At 45.2% G+C, this 15,967-nt stretch overlaps 1 protein-coding gene across 1 annotated transcript in view; it reads right to left on the bottom strand.

Annotated features, from left to right (window-relative positions):
* The window catches only part of Prkn (parkin RBR E3 ubiquitin protein ligase), a 978,959-nt gene that overhangs the window by 132,741 nt on the left and 830,251 nt on the right, over window positions 1-15,967 (bottom strand). The window contains exon 9 of the mRNA XM_070010824.1: window positions 2,020-2,169. Within this exon, the coding sequence (XP_069866925.1) occupies window positions 2,020-2,169 (150 nt within the window). The remainder of the gene's footprint in view (window positions 1-2,019; window positions 2,170-15,967) is intronic.

Here is a 15,967-nt window from a genome sequence, read left to right as displayed (position 1 = left end):
ATACAATTTAAAAAAAAAAAGATGATCAAGTTAGAGATTAGGTCCTGCAGGCTCTGTGGTTCCCTCCTCGCTCTCTGTTGGACAGCTTTCTCTGGGGAGCGCTAGCTGTCACTGTGGGGACAAACAGCCCAAGAAGAAGACGGCACGTGAGGAACTGTGATCTGAGCACGCCTCCCCCATCAGAATGAACACATCCCAGAATGGCTCTTGAGCTCATGAGGGACCCCGAGCCAGAATCACATGGCCAAGCCACTCCTGACACTGAGCCAATAGTAAATATTTATTAGGTATATTTAATATTCATCACTATTAAGTATTTATTATATTAAGTATACTATATCAGATATTATATTTATTAGATTAAGCTATCTCAATTTGAGGCTGTTCCATGAGGCTGTTCAAACAAACTGAAAAGAGTCTCTCCCAAAACAATAAACAGAATTTAAAAAAGAAAAAAACAACTCAATACGTAGGCACTCCAGCGGACAAAGGACCAGGCCGAACACGCCATCCTCTTTGATGCACACTTTTTGCACCTAAACTCTCAATTGACACGGGGTGAAATAACTCGCTTTATTCCTGACACACAATTTCCAATGATTTGGGGCTTAAGTGTATAGGTTACTCACAATGTCACACTGTGGGGTTTATGTTTGTATGTGTGTGTGTATTTGTGTGTGTGTGTGTGTGTGTGTGTGTTTTATTGTTGCTGTTAAAGGAAGATAAAATTCCACAAAGCTTAAAGTCACCTAAATCTTTTAAAGTTCTCTAAGCGAAGTGAACAACTCAACACAAGATGGGATGTGGATACTGTCTACCAGTGAGGAAAGTCAAACTCTTAGATCCCAGGCTACGCGAACTAGAACAATGGTACATAGTCAGCAGCAGAAGGACTCAGTCAGACAACAACCTACCATGGTTGTAACTCATATGAAGAGAAAACATTGGTGGGAATTCTGACCCTGCATTCATTGCCAGCCTAGGTCACTCACCATCGGGGTGGGTGACACCCCAGCGGACAGTGACTGGGGTCGGGAAGAGCAGTTGACTCTCCACAGCCTCTGGGGATGGCCAGAATGATTGGGGTTTCCATTCTGATGCGCTGTGCTTGTTAAGATATACACATTTCTCATCATTTTCTGTTTACGCTCCCTTGCTCAGCCCAGGGTTTTAGGAGACATGTCACACCACAGACAAGGAGCGCAAGCGGATGCGACACAGGGCAGCTTGTGTGAAAGTGACTGGTGGTGACCAGCCAAAACTCGTGCCTCGGTTGATAGCCGCTACTCTTCATGCCCGTCTTCCATAAAATGACTCACGAAGTTGCAATTGTAAGACAGATGTTTTCTACGCAGACCAATGGCATTTTATAAGCACTTGTGCCTTTCCCTCTTTTCCGGGCTCTCTGTGCTCTGTATCAGGGCAAGGAACCATTTGGCATCTCGATCTATAGTTTAGCAAGCCGCTTCCTCCTCTTACCTCCAGGCCGGCAGATAAAGATTCCTTCCCATCACTGATCAGGTGCTATGACTTGACCTCTTGGAATGTTTTTGGCATTTCTTATTCTATCTCCCTAACGGACACCATTAACTTTGGTCATCTTTACTTAAACAAACAAACACTTATGCAGGTCATGCTGCCTAGGCCTGCCCAAGAGGTCTCCTTCACTTCTGTCTACTTTAACACAACTTCACAAGCCTGCTGAACCACTACGACTGTGGTTCACAGCATCTCTGGATAAATACTTCCATGAACAAATAAAACAGAAAATCTTCATGCAACTATAGCCCTTCCCCAATAAATACATATATTTTCATATGTGAAGCTGTATGGAAGAATTTTTTAAAAATCTATTTCCCATATCTATCTATCTGTCTATCTATCTATCTATCTATCTATCTATCTATCTTCACAGATGTTTGAGTCCAAAGGCAAAAATCAAAAATAGAATCACAGCCCATTCACAAAAGCAAAGACAAGTAGCACAAACACCCAGCGTCCCGGGTGGTCAGGACTCACCCCACAGCCCAGGCTGTTGCCCCCTTCACAGGTGACTCTCCTCTGGCCCTGCTCGGGCAGCAGGCCTGCTCCACAGCCCGGGCGAGGGCACAGCACGCCCCCCATCTGCAGCACACATTCCTCCGCCCCGTACTGCTGGTACCGGTTGTACTGCAAGAAACAAAGGGCAAGGTGAGCTTTCAAAGTGACGAGAGCCAACTAAGTACACAAAGTGAGCGAGGACTGACTGAGTATACAGTGATCGAGTACCAACTAGGTACGCAAAATGATAGTGAGTACTAAGTATACTGACAAGGTGAGTATGTAGCCAAAGTAATTGAGAATCTAGTATACAGATAATGTAATCGGCTGTGACCGCCAAAGGCTCAATTTGAGTATAGGATTTCTTTCCTGTCCATATTAGTAGACAAGGGGTATGTGCGCAGTGTGCATGTGTGTGTGCGCGCGTGTTGGGAGTGAAGTCAGTTCAGTCATTATTTCTCGCCTGTTTGTACTCAAGTTCTATAACCTAACACACAGGTCAGTCAGCAGGCTGGGTGGCTCGTTGGCAGGTTGAGTTTGGAATTTAGAAGACAGGAGGTTTGTGGTACACTCTGATGTCCCCCATCTGCTCACTTCTCCGGTCCTGAGAATGGAAGAAAGACAGCCTGGCCAGACCTCTGCACACAGGCTGATGGCCCCCACCCAGGAACCTCACAGAATCTTCCCCACGGCGGAGTCTGGGATCGCATGTGGCAGGAGGGTTAGAATGCATGATTGATGGGTAATGCATGGATTGATGGGTAAGGCTCTCCAGAAGGAGTCATAATGTAGGTGGTAATGAGTGCATAAGATGAAGGTATTTTACTGAGTGTAGAAGCAATTTATGTAACTCAGAGATTAAGTATTGGTGATGTCTATGGATTTATTTTCTTTTTCTCTTTTTAGTACTGAGACTGGGTCCCTGACTAGGTCCTGCTGCTTTTGCTCATTGGCTAGTGCTCTACCAACTGATCCACGCCTCCAACCCCATAAAGGATCAGGTGTTTCTTTTCTTTTCTTTTCTTTTTTCTCTTTAGGTCCAAGACTGTACCGGAACTCGAGCCCCCGGATTACGTAGAGTCCTTGGATATAAACCTTGCCTGGAGTACATCCTAAAACACATGCTGGGACCTGAGAGGCTGTGTGGGTGATCTGGGCTTCTCTATGCTTCGCCTGTGTCTCTGAATTCCCTGTATCCTTGAGTGTATGAGTAGCATGTGACATGAGGTGACATCTCTGATTCTGGCAAAGTCTGCTTTGAGTTACAAGTCTCTGACTCAGTATCTTATAAACCCGGAGCCGAGATGAGACACTGCACACTGTGGAGCTGTGGAGAGATAAGATGCCAGTCCCAGAGACAGAGACACAGCAGCTGCTGGGGCAGGAGGAGGATGAGGAGGCCGCAGGCCCAGTGAATGCCAAGGGCACACAGCCCTCAAGGAGGACCTGGTGATGAACTCGTCCAAGGCCACTGCAGAGCACTCACTGGTGTTCGAGATGCAGTTTTCACTGTGACAGGTGAGGGCTACTTCGTTGTGGTTCTGTGGTCTAGGGCCTTACTGGAGACATCTGGAGAGCTGGCCGGGGCACAGTCCCCAGAAGCAGCTACAGCTACTGAGGCAGTGGGACTGTAGAGGTTTTTCTGAACATGAAGGCATGAGAGCATGTTACTATTCTGAGGGAAAAGACAGGGGGGTGGGCAGGCAGTGGGTCTTGTAGGCTAGAAGTCCTGAGCTGGCTGGAGGGATGCAATTCTACAGGGTATGGTTGGCGTGGCCTCAGACAGGGCTTGACTCAGGGGTAGACTGGCAGAGGAGGTGCTGGAAGCTTTTAGGGGGTAAAGGAATCAGCTGGGAGACAACACGAGTAATCTCAGGTAACATCACGCACGCAGCCCTGGGGGTCAGGTCTAAAAACTTCCTCAAATTTTCACATTCTGTCTATTCTCACCCCCAATGTTTCTAATAATTATATGACACTTATATCACAAACACATATGGTCACCTCAGCCATGATCTCTTCCTCCTAATCCTCATACAGTCCTAATCCACCCCATCTCATCTGTCTGTCTCTCTCACACACATACTTATCCACTACTATTAGTCTTATGTTAATGTAACTTTTGTTGTTTGAAATGTTCTCTCATAAACTTCTCAGGAAGAGTTCATGAGAAAACATTCATTGAGTTGTTATACATTAAGAGTTTTAATAGTTTTCTTGGGAACATTATTATTATATTATTATTATTATTAATATTATTCATGGTAGTGGTCCTAGACTCAGGGTTTGTATCACTTTAATTACAATTCCAGTCCTTTCACTTTTTTTTTTTTTCTTGCTGGTTGTGGGGCTTGAACTCTGAGCCTGGGCGCTGTCCTTGAACTCTTCAGCTCAAGGAGAGCACTCTACCACTTGAACCATAGTGCCACTTCTGGTTTTTTGGTGATGAATTGGAGATAAGAGTCTCATGGACTTTCCTGCCTGGACTGGCTTTTAATATCGATCCTCAGATTTCAGCCTCCTGAGTAGCTAGGATTACAGGTGTGACCCACCAGTGCCTGGCCAGTTTCATGCTTTTGGTGGGGGCTTTACTTATATGTGATCCTCTTACCTATACCTCCCTCATGGCTGGGATTGCAAACATGAGCCAGCATGCCTAGCTTGTTCTTTGAGATGAGGTCTTGCTAACATTATTATTATTATTATTACTATTACTATTGTTGTTGTTATTGCTTGGGTTGGCCTTAAACCACAATGTCCCCATCTCTACCTCTCTAGTAGCTGGGATTATGGGCACCAACCAGTATGCCTGGAATAGGGCCTTTGCTCTTAAATTAGGTAACTTTGACTAAATATAACATACTGGATTTACACTTTTTCCTCCCGGAGTATTTTAAATATATTACTTCATGCTCTTTGGATATAAAGTGTGATGGACAAATCTGATGGTAAACTGCTGAGTTCTCTCTTGCTCTCTCTTTTTTTTTAATAAGTGAAATGATCTTTCTTTGTCCAGATGCTTAAGGGATTATCTTCCTTTGAAGATAATCTTTCAAACCCAGGCATTTTCTTAGATTCTTTCTTGGTGCTGGTCATTTTGGGATCAGTTTCGTGAGCACACAGTGAGGAAAGTCAGCCTGACCTTCAGGCCTAGGATGCGCTCTGCTTTGCTGCTCTCAAGTTTTAAAACTATGATTTCTAGTACACAAAATATTGGGTTTTCTTTAACTGTGAAATCCATCAGCCCCTCTCAGAACTCCATCGTTTCTATTTATTTCTAATTTTTACAAGTGTAAGTTTGACTTGACTTCAGGTAGTCTGCCGCTCTTCTTGGTCTCTGTATAGTTTCCAAACCCTGGCTGGCCATTTCAGCTTGCGTCTGTGTTGCGCACGCGCGCACTGGGTGGGGTTGCGTCTGTGGGGTTGCGTCTGTGTTGCGCACGCACGCACTGGGTGGGGTTGCGTCTATGTTGCGCACGCGCTCACTGGGTGGGGTTGCGTCTGTGTTGCGCACGCGCGCACTGGGTGGGGGTCAGCTCTTCTGCCTCTCTTTTCCTGCTAAGGCTCCCTAGGAAGCTCACCTCTTCTCTTCAGTTAAGGCGTTCTTCTTTGTCTTCTCATGAAATTAGTTTTCCTGACGTTTCCAGCTCTGATCTTCCTCGTCGAGGGCTTTGCGGGCAGTCTTCAACGGTCTGCAGATTCCTGTCACCCCACTTCCAACAAGATTTTCTTCTCCCTTTCCCCCTTCTCTATTCTAACTAAGATGGCTCTTTGGCTCCTGACCTTCTGTGAGTCTCTGGGACCCGAGGCCTGCCAATTCCCTTAGATCTTTTTCAGATCTTCTCCTCTCCCATGTCCTTGTCCAGGTTTCTATGCTTGACCTTGGAGACTATGTCTCAATAGTATATCATGAATATCGTGAATAGTATATCATGAATCCTGTGTGTTGAGTTAATGACATGCAACTCCATGAGGTCTCTATGAAAGAATTCTAATAAAATAATGGCAATGGGAATAGACAATGGAGTGAATCAGGATAGCTTTATCTGTATAAGTGCTGGGGATGAAGCTCAGTGGTAGACCACTTGCCAGCATGCTCAGGTCCCTGGGTTCTATCCCCAGCACTGCAAACAAAAGAAAACAAAACCCCAAAGTACTCTTAAGTATATACCTGTTTTCTCCATCACGATCACCTAACTATTTAACTTTCTTAGATAGAATTGTTTCTTTACGATGATAATGGAACAATGGCTTCCATGTAGGAGGAAGTTAGCCTATACACAATGGCTATGGAAATTAGAAATTCATCTTTTATTTTATTTTATATTGCTTTCTTTTATTGTTAAAAACAGTATTCCTAATTTAGAAGTTAAAATTGATTTGCTAGGAAAGTTCTAAATTTAAATTATCCATCTTTTTTTTGGAATTATCTTTATATAGTTGTACAAAGGGCTTTAAATTCAACCCATCAAATAAATTTGAATTTCTTGCTGAGTGTATTCACAGTGGTCTAAGTTGTTCATGTAAAACAATTTCTTACGATTTATAGCTAAATTTTATGAATAATGGAGATTATAGTCTACTTATGATGAAACAAAGAACAGTTGAGCATATACTTCCTTTTCTGAGGGAAGACAAATACTTTAATATGTCTAGTGATTTACAAATGATTAAAAAGTACATATCTGAACTATGCTTAACACTGTCAAATTTAAAAGGAAAACTTTTGACCTAGAACCAGTAATGGCCTAGCATCAGTAGAAAGCTTAATGCTCTAAGGAAAGGATTTGGACAAGTAATTATGTATGTCATTAGTGAAGAGCCTGATTTAGCTTCTTTTAAGACATGACCCACATATCCTTAGACTCTTTTTACCTTGTCGCTGGCACAGAAAATACAACTTTATTGCAAACACACCACTACATTCTTTATGGCTGACAGGTCAGCAATGAGTAGCTTATCTATAGCTATCAGTATAAAATATGCAAACTAATGATAAGGAAGTTGATACATGGACTCTTAATTGCTGTCCAGTTCCTTTGATACTACTGTATCAAATACTGTACAGAGGGGTTACAATTACATGGGCAAGATAATGAGTACATTTCTTATCAAGCATTGTTGCCTCTTCCTTTGTTTCCCCTTCCCGTCCCTTCCCATCTCCCCCCAAAGTTGTAAAGTTCGTTTTTTGACATAACAACTTTTACTTCTCATTGTGGCAATGGGTCCACCTGTATCCCTATTTAAACGATTTGTTTTTCCCCTTCTTCTCCACAAATTATACCGACATCAAATACAGTGAAAGCTTGGGTTATACCGTGGGGGAGAGACATACAAAGCAACAAAGAAATCATCTTATAAATATGTTAGAAACAATCACATGAAAGAAAAAAAACATTTGAATACATATCTTAGGGTTCATTTCCCTAACATCAACTTATCTGACCTTTTCTGCTTGACTCAGACATATACTACATATTACAAATAAGGGAAACCATGGGACCTATGTTTCTTTGTGCCTGGCTTACTTCACTTAATATAATTTATTCCAAGTCTTTCCATTTCCTAACAAATGGGGCAATGTCATTCTTTCTGATGGAGGCATAGAATTCCATTGTATATATATACCACATTTTCTTGATCCATTCATCTACTGAGGGGCATCTGGGTTGGTTCCATATCTTAGCTATGGTAAATAATGCTGCAATAAACATAGTTGTGCTGGTAGCTTTAGTGTGGTCTTGTTTGTGAACATTTGGGTAAATGCCCAAAAGTGGGCTGGGTCATAGGGAGCTCTATGTGGAGTCTTTTGAGGAACCTCCATACTGCTTTCCAAAGTGGTTGAACAAGTTTACACTCCCACCAACAATGCAGTAAGGTTCCCTTCTGTCCACATCCCCTCCAGCATCTGTTGTTATTAGAGTTCTTGATTATAGCCATTCTAACTGGGGTGAGGTGGTATCTCAATGTTGTTTTGATTTGCATTTCTTTTATGGCTAGGGAGGTTGAGCATTTCTTCATGTGCCTATTGGCCATCCTTCTTTCTTCTTCAGAGAAGTTTCTCTTTAAGTCTTTAGCCTACTTATTTATTGGGCAGTTGTGTCTTTGAAGATTTGTTGTTGGGGGATTTAATTTTTTGAGTTCCAGGTATATTTTAGATATGAGACCCTTGTCTGTTGTATGGCAAGTGAAGATCTTCTCCCAATCCGTGGGCTTTCTATTGATCTTGCTAGCTATGTCCTTTGCCATGCAGAAGCTCTGCAACTTCATGCAATCCCATTTGTCCAACCTTTCTTTGATTTGTTGTGTTTCCGGGTCTCTATTAAGAAAATTTCAGCCTGTCCCAACAAGAACTAGGGTTTTTCCTATTCCATCCTATAATGTTTTCAGAGTGTCTGCTTTGACTCCGAGGTCTTTGATCCATTTGGAGTTGATTCTGGTGCAGGGTGATATATAAGGATCTAGCTTTAGTTTTCTATAAGTAGTTAACCAATTTTGCCAGCACCATTTACTGAAGAGGCTGTCTTTCTTCCATTCTATTTTTTTAGCTCCCTTATCGAAGATTAGATGGCTATAGGTCTGTAGGTCCATTTCTGGGTTTTCAATTCTATTCCATTGGTCCTGAGGTCTGTTCTTGTGCCAGAACCAAGCTGTTTTGATTACTATGGCTTTATTGTAGAGTTTGAAATTTGGTATTGGTATTCCTCCAGCACTGTTCTTTCTGTTGAGGATCGTTTTTGCTATCAGGGTCTTTTATTGTTCCTTATGAATTATTGGATTGCCTCTTCTATTTCCTTAAAGAATGAGATTGGAATTTTGATAGGTATCACATTGAATTTGTAGATAGCCTTGGGAAGTATTGCCATTTTCATGATGTTGATCTTTCCAATCCTGGAGCATGGGAGTTTTTTTTTGCCACTTTCTAAGTTCTGTTTTGATTTCCTTTTTCAAAATTTTAAAGTTTTCATCATAGAGGTCCTTCATTTCTTTGGTTAAGTTAATTCCTAGGTATTTTATTTTTTGTGGGGCTATTACGAACGGAGTTGCTTTCCTAATTTCAGCCACACTTTTCTCATTGTTGGCATACAGAAAAGCCATTGATTTTTGAAGGTTAATTTTATACCCTGCTACTTTGCCAAAGTTTTGAATCAGCTTGAGTAATTTGGGAGTGGAATCTGTGGGATTCTTTAAATACAAGATCATGTCATTTGCCAAGAGGGAGAGTTTTATTTCTTCTTTCCCTATTTGGATCCCCTTTATGTTTGCATCTTGTCTTATTGTCCAGCAGCTATTTTATTTATCAACGTTAAGTATTGCTTTATAAAAGAATTAATTTAGGGCAAGTGTTGGTGCCTTGCACATATAATCCTGGCTACTCAGAAGGATGAGTTCTGAAGACTGAGGTTTAAAATCAGCCAGGGCAGAAAAGTCTGTGATACATTTATGTCCAACCAACCAACAAAAAGCCAGAATTGAAGATCTGGCTCAAGTGGTTGAGCACCAGCCTTGAATGAGAAAGCCAAGCAAAACCTTGAGAACTTAAGGCGGGGTCACAGTACTGATACAAAAACAAATAAATAAAAAATAGATGAAATAATTAATTTAGAAGTACATGATTAACTGGTCACGTGGACTGGATTTATGTCAATGTCTATTCTTAAGTGACTTCAAAAGCAGGAAATTAATGAAAAATACTTATGTATTGTCTTTGGAATGCGTAGTGGGTAAGTGGATCTCAGTCTTTTAGTCTCTCTCTCTCTCTCTCTCTCTCTCTCTCTCTCTCTCTCTCTCTCTCTCATAAGCTAATATTAACCTGTGGAACCATGCTATTTAAGATCTGATTAAATCTAAGTCACAGATTTCTAGACATGTTTTCATAAAGTAGATTCACAGATAACTAACATAGTTTTTAGAGTTTGTTATATAATGTTTGCAAACACTTTTGAAAATAAATGCTAATGTGAGCAAAGCATAGGACTCTGCACCTAAGGTAAACAATATAAATTTCCTCTTACATTGCCTCAGATGATCATGAAAAAACATCCTGCTACGGCATCCGGCCTAGGTAAAAATCCCCACTCGCGCTATGCTTTATATTTTATTTATTTGTTGAGTTAAGTTATTCAGTCTTTATGTGCGTATGCTTGTGGATTCTCTTAACAAGAGGGCATATTCACTTGAAAGTACAAGATTCATAGAGGTTTCAATAAATTCCTGTTTTAAAATCGAAATAATGAGTCTGGGGAGAATGTAATAAAGTCGACGTTGTATTTTGTGGGCCTGCAGGTAGTTAGAAGGCACAGACTGGGAAGCAAATTGTTCCATAATGAGGCTAGGGTCACAAGTTCAAGTTCCCAGGGGACCGTGCAGTCCCTGTCCTGTGCCCTTGGGCTCTAGGCTGGGTCCCCTCAAGGACGTGGTGGTGAGCAGAGGGGCCTGGCTGGGGGTGGGGTGGGGTGGGGTGGGGGTATGCACATGGCCCCCCGTCTTTCTGAGGTGGTGGCAGGTGGTCTCACCACGCTGCTGCACTCCCATGATTCCAGGGGAAAGCAAGAAGAAAGGTAACACGTTACACCGCAAGAAGACCCGAAGCACAGGGAAACCACCTGAGCACACTGGCCAGCCTTCTGTGGGGACGCATCACAAAGTGTCCACACCTCACCGGCTGCCTGGCCCCTGTCAAGTTCTGCAGTAAGGTTCTGGGAGTAAGGTTGCTTTTGTCATTTGGGGGTATTCTCCTGAGTGTCCTTTTGGGGGCACTCAGGTACAGCTCTTGGGCCTCCTCTGCAGCTCCTCCATAATTGCAGCTTCTGTGAAGGCTGGCCCGGCCTCGCCCCCTCTCCCTGTCCCCCCCTGGAGCACAGAGGGCTGCTCAGAGCTCAGTTCTCTGCAGGGATGGCTGCCAGGAGCCAGGAGCGGCAGCCCTGCCAGGGTGAGGCCCAGTATGCACACAGGAGCGCCACTGTGCTCAGCTCCCCACTGCGGGGACCGGATGCAGAGTCTGACAGCCTTCTACCCCTGCCCACTCCACTTCCCGTCTTTTTTGGCCTCTTTAAGAAGAAACAGCGACCAACCCCCTGAGCACTCCTCAGCTCGTTTTGGCCAGTCGCCATCAGACAGCAGTGAGACACAGCTTGTTGTGACAGCCCCTCTTTGGGACCACCATTTCAGAGGAGCTGTAACTCAGGCTGAAAATACCTCCTCCTGCTGTGCAGGGAACACAGCCTTTGTGTTCTCTGGGGGAGGGTCCTTTGGTGCTGCTTCTTCTTGTTTTTGTGCTGATTCTGGGCTTGAACTAAAGGTCTGAACCCTGACCCTCAAGGCTGGCACTCGACAGCTCTATGTCTAGCTTTTTGGTGATGAAGTGGCGATAAAGAGTCTCATGGACTTTTCTCCTGGTGCTGGCTTCAAACCACCATCCTCCGATCTCAGCCTCCTGAGTAGCTAGGATGACAGGTGTGATTATAGGTATTAGAACTTAAAAAAAAAGTACTCTTCAGAGTATCAGTAACCTTCATCCATTTGCAGTCAGACAGCCCGAGTCAGCGTGGCCTCCATGGCCGCTCCAGACGCACTGCGCACAAATCTCTGTCACTGCTAGCACCCACCTTGGCGGCCTGCACCTGTCAGCTGCTGACCCAGTGAACGGGCCTGAGAACGGCCGGGCCTTGTTCACCACGTAGGAAATTAGAGGCATGGAGGAAACAAATCAAATACAAAAATAATTAGAGCAACAGAATGCGTCCTGCAGTGTGACGGATGACGCACGTTTCCGGCATTTCAGATGACAGATGACGTGATGCAGAACTTTGCATCTCAGCCTGCAGTGGGCGAGGGGGAGGGGGGCGTTGCCAGCCTCTCAGTCTTGGAGAATGAGCTTCTGCAGACCAGAGCTGTATGTGCTGCTTTTGATCCTGCCATCTTTCTGGCCTAAGTGTGACTTAACTCCCTGTGTGAATAAACCACTCTCCTACCCAGTTGTTCACATTTAGCTGCTCATCCTCAGTGACTGACCCTCCCTCCCTCCCTCCCTCCTTTCCTTCCTTCCTTCCTCTCTCCTTCCTTCCTTTCCTCCTCCTCCTCCTCCTCTTTCTTCTTTGGTGGTACTAAGGTTTGAACTCAGAACCCCAGTTTGTTATGCAAGTGCTCTATCATTGGGCACTTCCGGCTCTTTTGCTTTGGTGTTTTGTTGGTTTGGCTTTGGATTTTCTGTTTCTCAGGTAGAGTGTTGTGTGTGTGCCTTGCCCGGCTCTGGACCATGACCCCTGCCTCTGCTTCCTGAGTAGCTAGGGTGAAAACTGCTCACCACCACACCTGGCTCCCCGGTGATTTTTTTCTTACTCTTTTGTCACGGTCACCCTCAAAGCCTATTATCCCAAGAAATTGTACTGACATCCCAACTCCACCTATGTCTTTTTCCAATCACCACCTCCTGCCTTTCCAGATCTCTTGTCAGAATATGCCTATCACTTAGTTCTTCAAGTTTACCAAGATGTCTAATCAATCAATCCAACCTTTCTCCTTGGCTGTGGGCCCTCTTCAAGGGGAACTAACTTCCTGGTCCGACACAGATTCCTGAACCCGTAACACTGCCTCTCCACAGCCCTCTTCACCTGTCCACTCTGGCGCAACCCGGGCTCTGTAACGTTTCTTCCGTCTTCTTCCACAGACTGATGCTGGACAAAATGCCTCGTTTCTGGGTCACGATTTCAGAAGGGCACTTACGGCACCTCATGGTTTTGTTACATGTTTGTTCTTCCTGCACAAAATGAAGCCTCCCCTCCCCTATCCTGTGGACAGCATACTTGGTATTTCTTTGAGGAACAAAGTCCTGACAGTATTTCTACTTATTCAGTGAGTATCTCTCAGTGGTCTTCTCCCCTTGGAGCTCTCGCCTATGCAGAGAAGTCTTGGCCATGGAAACATGTCCGCCTTCCCGGAGTCAGACCACATCTCCTCCTCTCCCTGCTGCGGGCTCTAGAAAGGCCTCCCGTCTTCAGCTGCATAATTCTGCTCTTCCGTAAGGTCTCCAGTCCTTGTGTGATCTCCAGGTTTCTCACGTGACTTGTTTTCTTTAGGGCTCACCTTGGACTTTGGAAAGATTTTACCTATCTACAATTGTTTCCTTGCTGGAAAAATTAGGCTGCAGAGCCGAAGGGACTTGATGACTATGAATTATCATGCAAATCAGAGAAGGGCCCCAAAGCTAAAGTAAATATATTATTTAAATTCCAAAGAGTTTAAGTTTTATTTCAAAAGATAATGGCTTATAGCATTTAGTGAGTCATTTGTAATCCAGATCTCAAAAAAAATCAAAACACCTATTAAAGGTCAATGAAAACAGAAAGGAATCACACTCAAAGAAACTAAATAGCTGGCACACATCTCTGCTATCAGCAATAAATTCAGCAATTAACCAGTACCTGTAGGTTTTAGCAATTCACATTCTAAGTGAACATCGTGCTTAGTTTAATGTGTATTATGCTGCTCCTACTTTGATGCATTGGAGGAGTGCAAACGGTATTAAAAATTAGTACGACACTCCCTTTGCAACCTTATTTATGAAAATTCGAAGACATGGCTGAGTCCCATTCTCCTGCTATACAAAAGGAAAACAAGTTACTGGGGCAAAAAATGTTTTGTCTGAGGATACTGAAACACACATTGATATAAAAGTGTCATTTCATCCAGTCATGGAAGTTCCTTGAGAATCTTCCAGAGCTTGGTTGGGTATGTCCTGCAGGCTGCGCCCTCTCCGCCCCTACGGTCCCCCCCAAGCTCCAGGAAGGGCTGGGGTGCCCTGCTTTCTCTCCAGAGCCCCAGGCCAGCCCTGGTCCTGTCCCCCATCACCAAGACAGACAAATCATCAGTCATCGAAGCATTCTCTGGCCCGGGCTGTCTCTCTGGGGTGGCCCCCTCCCTCACCATGGCTCCCATCTTCCCGGGGGTGTCGGGGTGGGGTCTCCATGTTCTGGGGCTTCCACCTGGGTCCCCTCTGTGGCTCCAAGCAGCAGGACATCTTCCCCTGCCTCCAGCTCTGAGGTCCCAGGCTGGCGATGCTCCCCCTGTCCCGCTCTTCAGCCTTGGTTTCCCTGTCGTCGTCTCCCTGGTGACGCGGGCCATGCCCGACTCTCCTCGCTCTCCGCTCCTCTCCGCTCCATCCACAGCGTTCCTGCCTTGCCTGACTGCCTTGCTGCCCATCATGGGGCCATCATGGGAAGGCTTTCGGGCCTTCAGGTTCAAGTGTCTGGCCGCGTTGTCCAGGGCTGTGTCTGCGCCCGGTTTCCTCTGGGCGCATGGCGCCCACCGCCGGGCTGTTACTTCTGTGGGATCCAGCCGTCCTTGCTTTCCTCCATCCCAGCTTTGCAGCCATGGATGGCGGAAGCCCGTGCTGGTTATCCTAACGCCCCACACTGTCTGCCCACACGGACGCACTGACCGCTCTACAAATCCACCCACTGCCCAAGCTTATCCGGTCTCCATGCTCCCAAGGGACACGCTTAGGATCCTGTCCTTCCTCCAGAAGAGCCATGCGCTCCATCTTCCCTCTCAGCGATGGCCTGGCTTCCTGTTGCATGGATGGAAGTAGAAGCTGACTGCACCTGTGTGTGGCTATGTATATCTGCTCCTCCCCTCCCTCCCCCATCCTCACCAGTCTCCCCATGGCAAAGGTCACCCTGCTCCTCCCCTCCCTCCCCCATCCTCACCAGTCTCCCCATGGCGAAGGTCACCCTGACCTCCAGGCGGTCAGCTCCAGGGCTCCTGTCTCATCCTCATCCCGCTGGATGAATCTGGGACACGGATGGCCACTTCTAGGTTTACTTCCTTTGGCTTCTCGTTCATAACAGCTGCCCAAATTTCTTCCCACCTTGGATTGTTCATCTTGATCATTAACTTGGTTGGCTCGGGAAACATGTAGCAGATTGGTGAAGACACTTCTGGAGGTGTCTATGAATGTATTTCCAGAGATGACTGGCAGCAGATGAAGGAAGACCCACCCTGAATGAGAGCAAGCACCACAAAGCAGGCTGGGCACCAGGAGGAAACAAAGCACCAGGAAGAGGGGGCGGGGCAGCGCGGCCCCTCTCTCTCTCTCTCTCTCTCTCTCTCTCTCTCTCTCTCTCTCTGCCTCTGTCTTTCTGTCTCTCTGTCTCTGCTTCCCTACCTCCATGACAGGAGAACCGCAGGTCCACCACATCTTCCATCTTCTTCGGCTTTACCATAGGCCCAAAGCCATGGAGCCAGCTGACCTTGGCCCCCAACCTCCGAAATTCTTGAGCCAAAATAAATCTTCCTTCCTTTTAAATTGTTTGTCTCAGGGACTTACTTGTTCCAAACAATGGAAGTCTGACAAGCACCCATCTCATCCCAGCCCGGCCTCTGCAGCTCTCCACCCTCTTCTTCTGCAGGGTGCCTGGCCTCCTCCCGCAGCTGCACCGTGCACAGTCCGGAGCCTCCCGGCTTTCTTTGTCCTTCATGGACCTCTCCCTCCCACACGGTTCCCCGACACATTTCAGTCTTCACTCTTGTCATGTCAGCTTGGTGAGACTTCCTTGATCACTTCATATGACAATATGCCTTCCCTCTCAGCATTCCTATTCCTCCGTTTGGTTTTATGTTCCTCCCCACCAGTGAACACCATCTACCAGCATATACGTACTGAACATGTCTACAGAATGTAACATAGCTTTCCCTAAGCAGAATGTGAGTGACGATCACTTTTATGCCATTCTATTTCTGTAAACATGACTGATAAACAGCAGCTAGAAGGTACTCAATAAAGGACAGACAAGAGGAACAGAGGTCAATATTGCTGTGATACACCATGTTGCATAAATAATCAAGGTAATATTTCGATTACGGCTCTATTAAGTTTCCAAGAGAATGCAGAGTGGCCTGACTTTTATGCAGATGTTAGGAGATGATT

The sequence above is a fragment of the Dipodomys merriami genome, unplaced genomic scaffold, assembly GCF_024711535.1.
Source record: "Dipodomys merriami isolate MVZ:Mamm:240054 unplaced genomic scaffold, mDipMer1.0.p SCAF_8, whole genome shotgun sequence".
Taxonomy (NCBI): Eukaryota; Metazoa; Chordata; class Mammalia; order Rodentia; family Heteromyidae; genus Dipodomys; species Dipodomys merriami.
The sequence above is the reverse complement of the archived record's forward strand: the minus strand, read 5'-3'. Positions and strand labels throughout refer to the sequence as shown.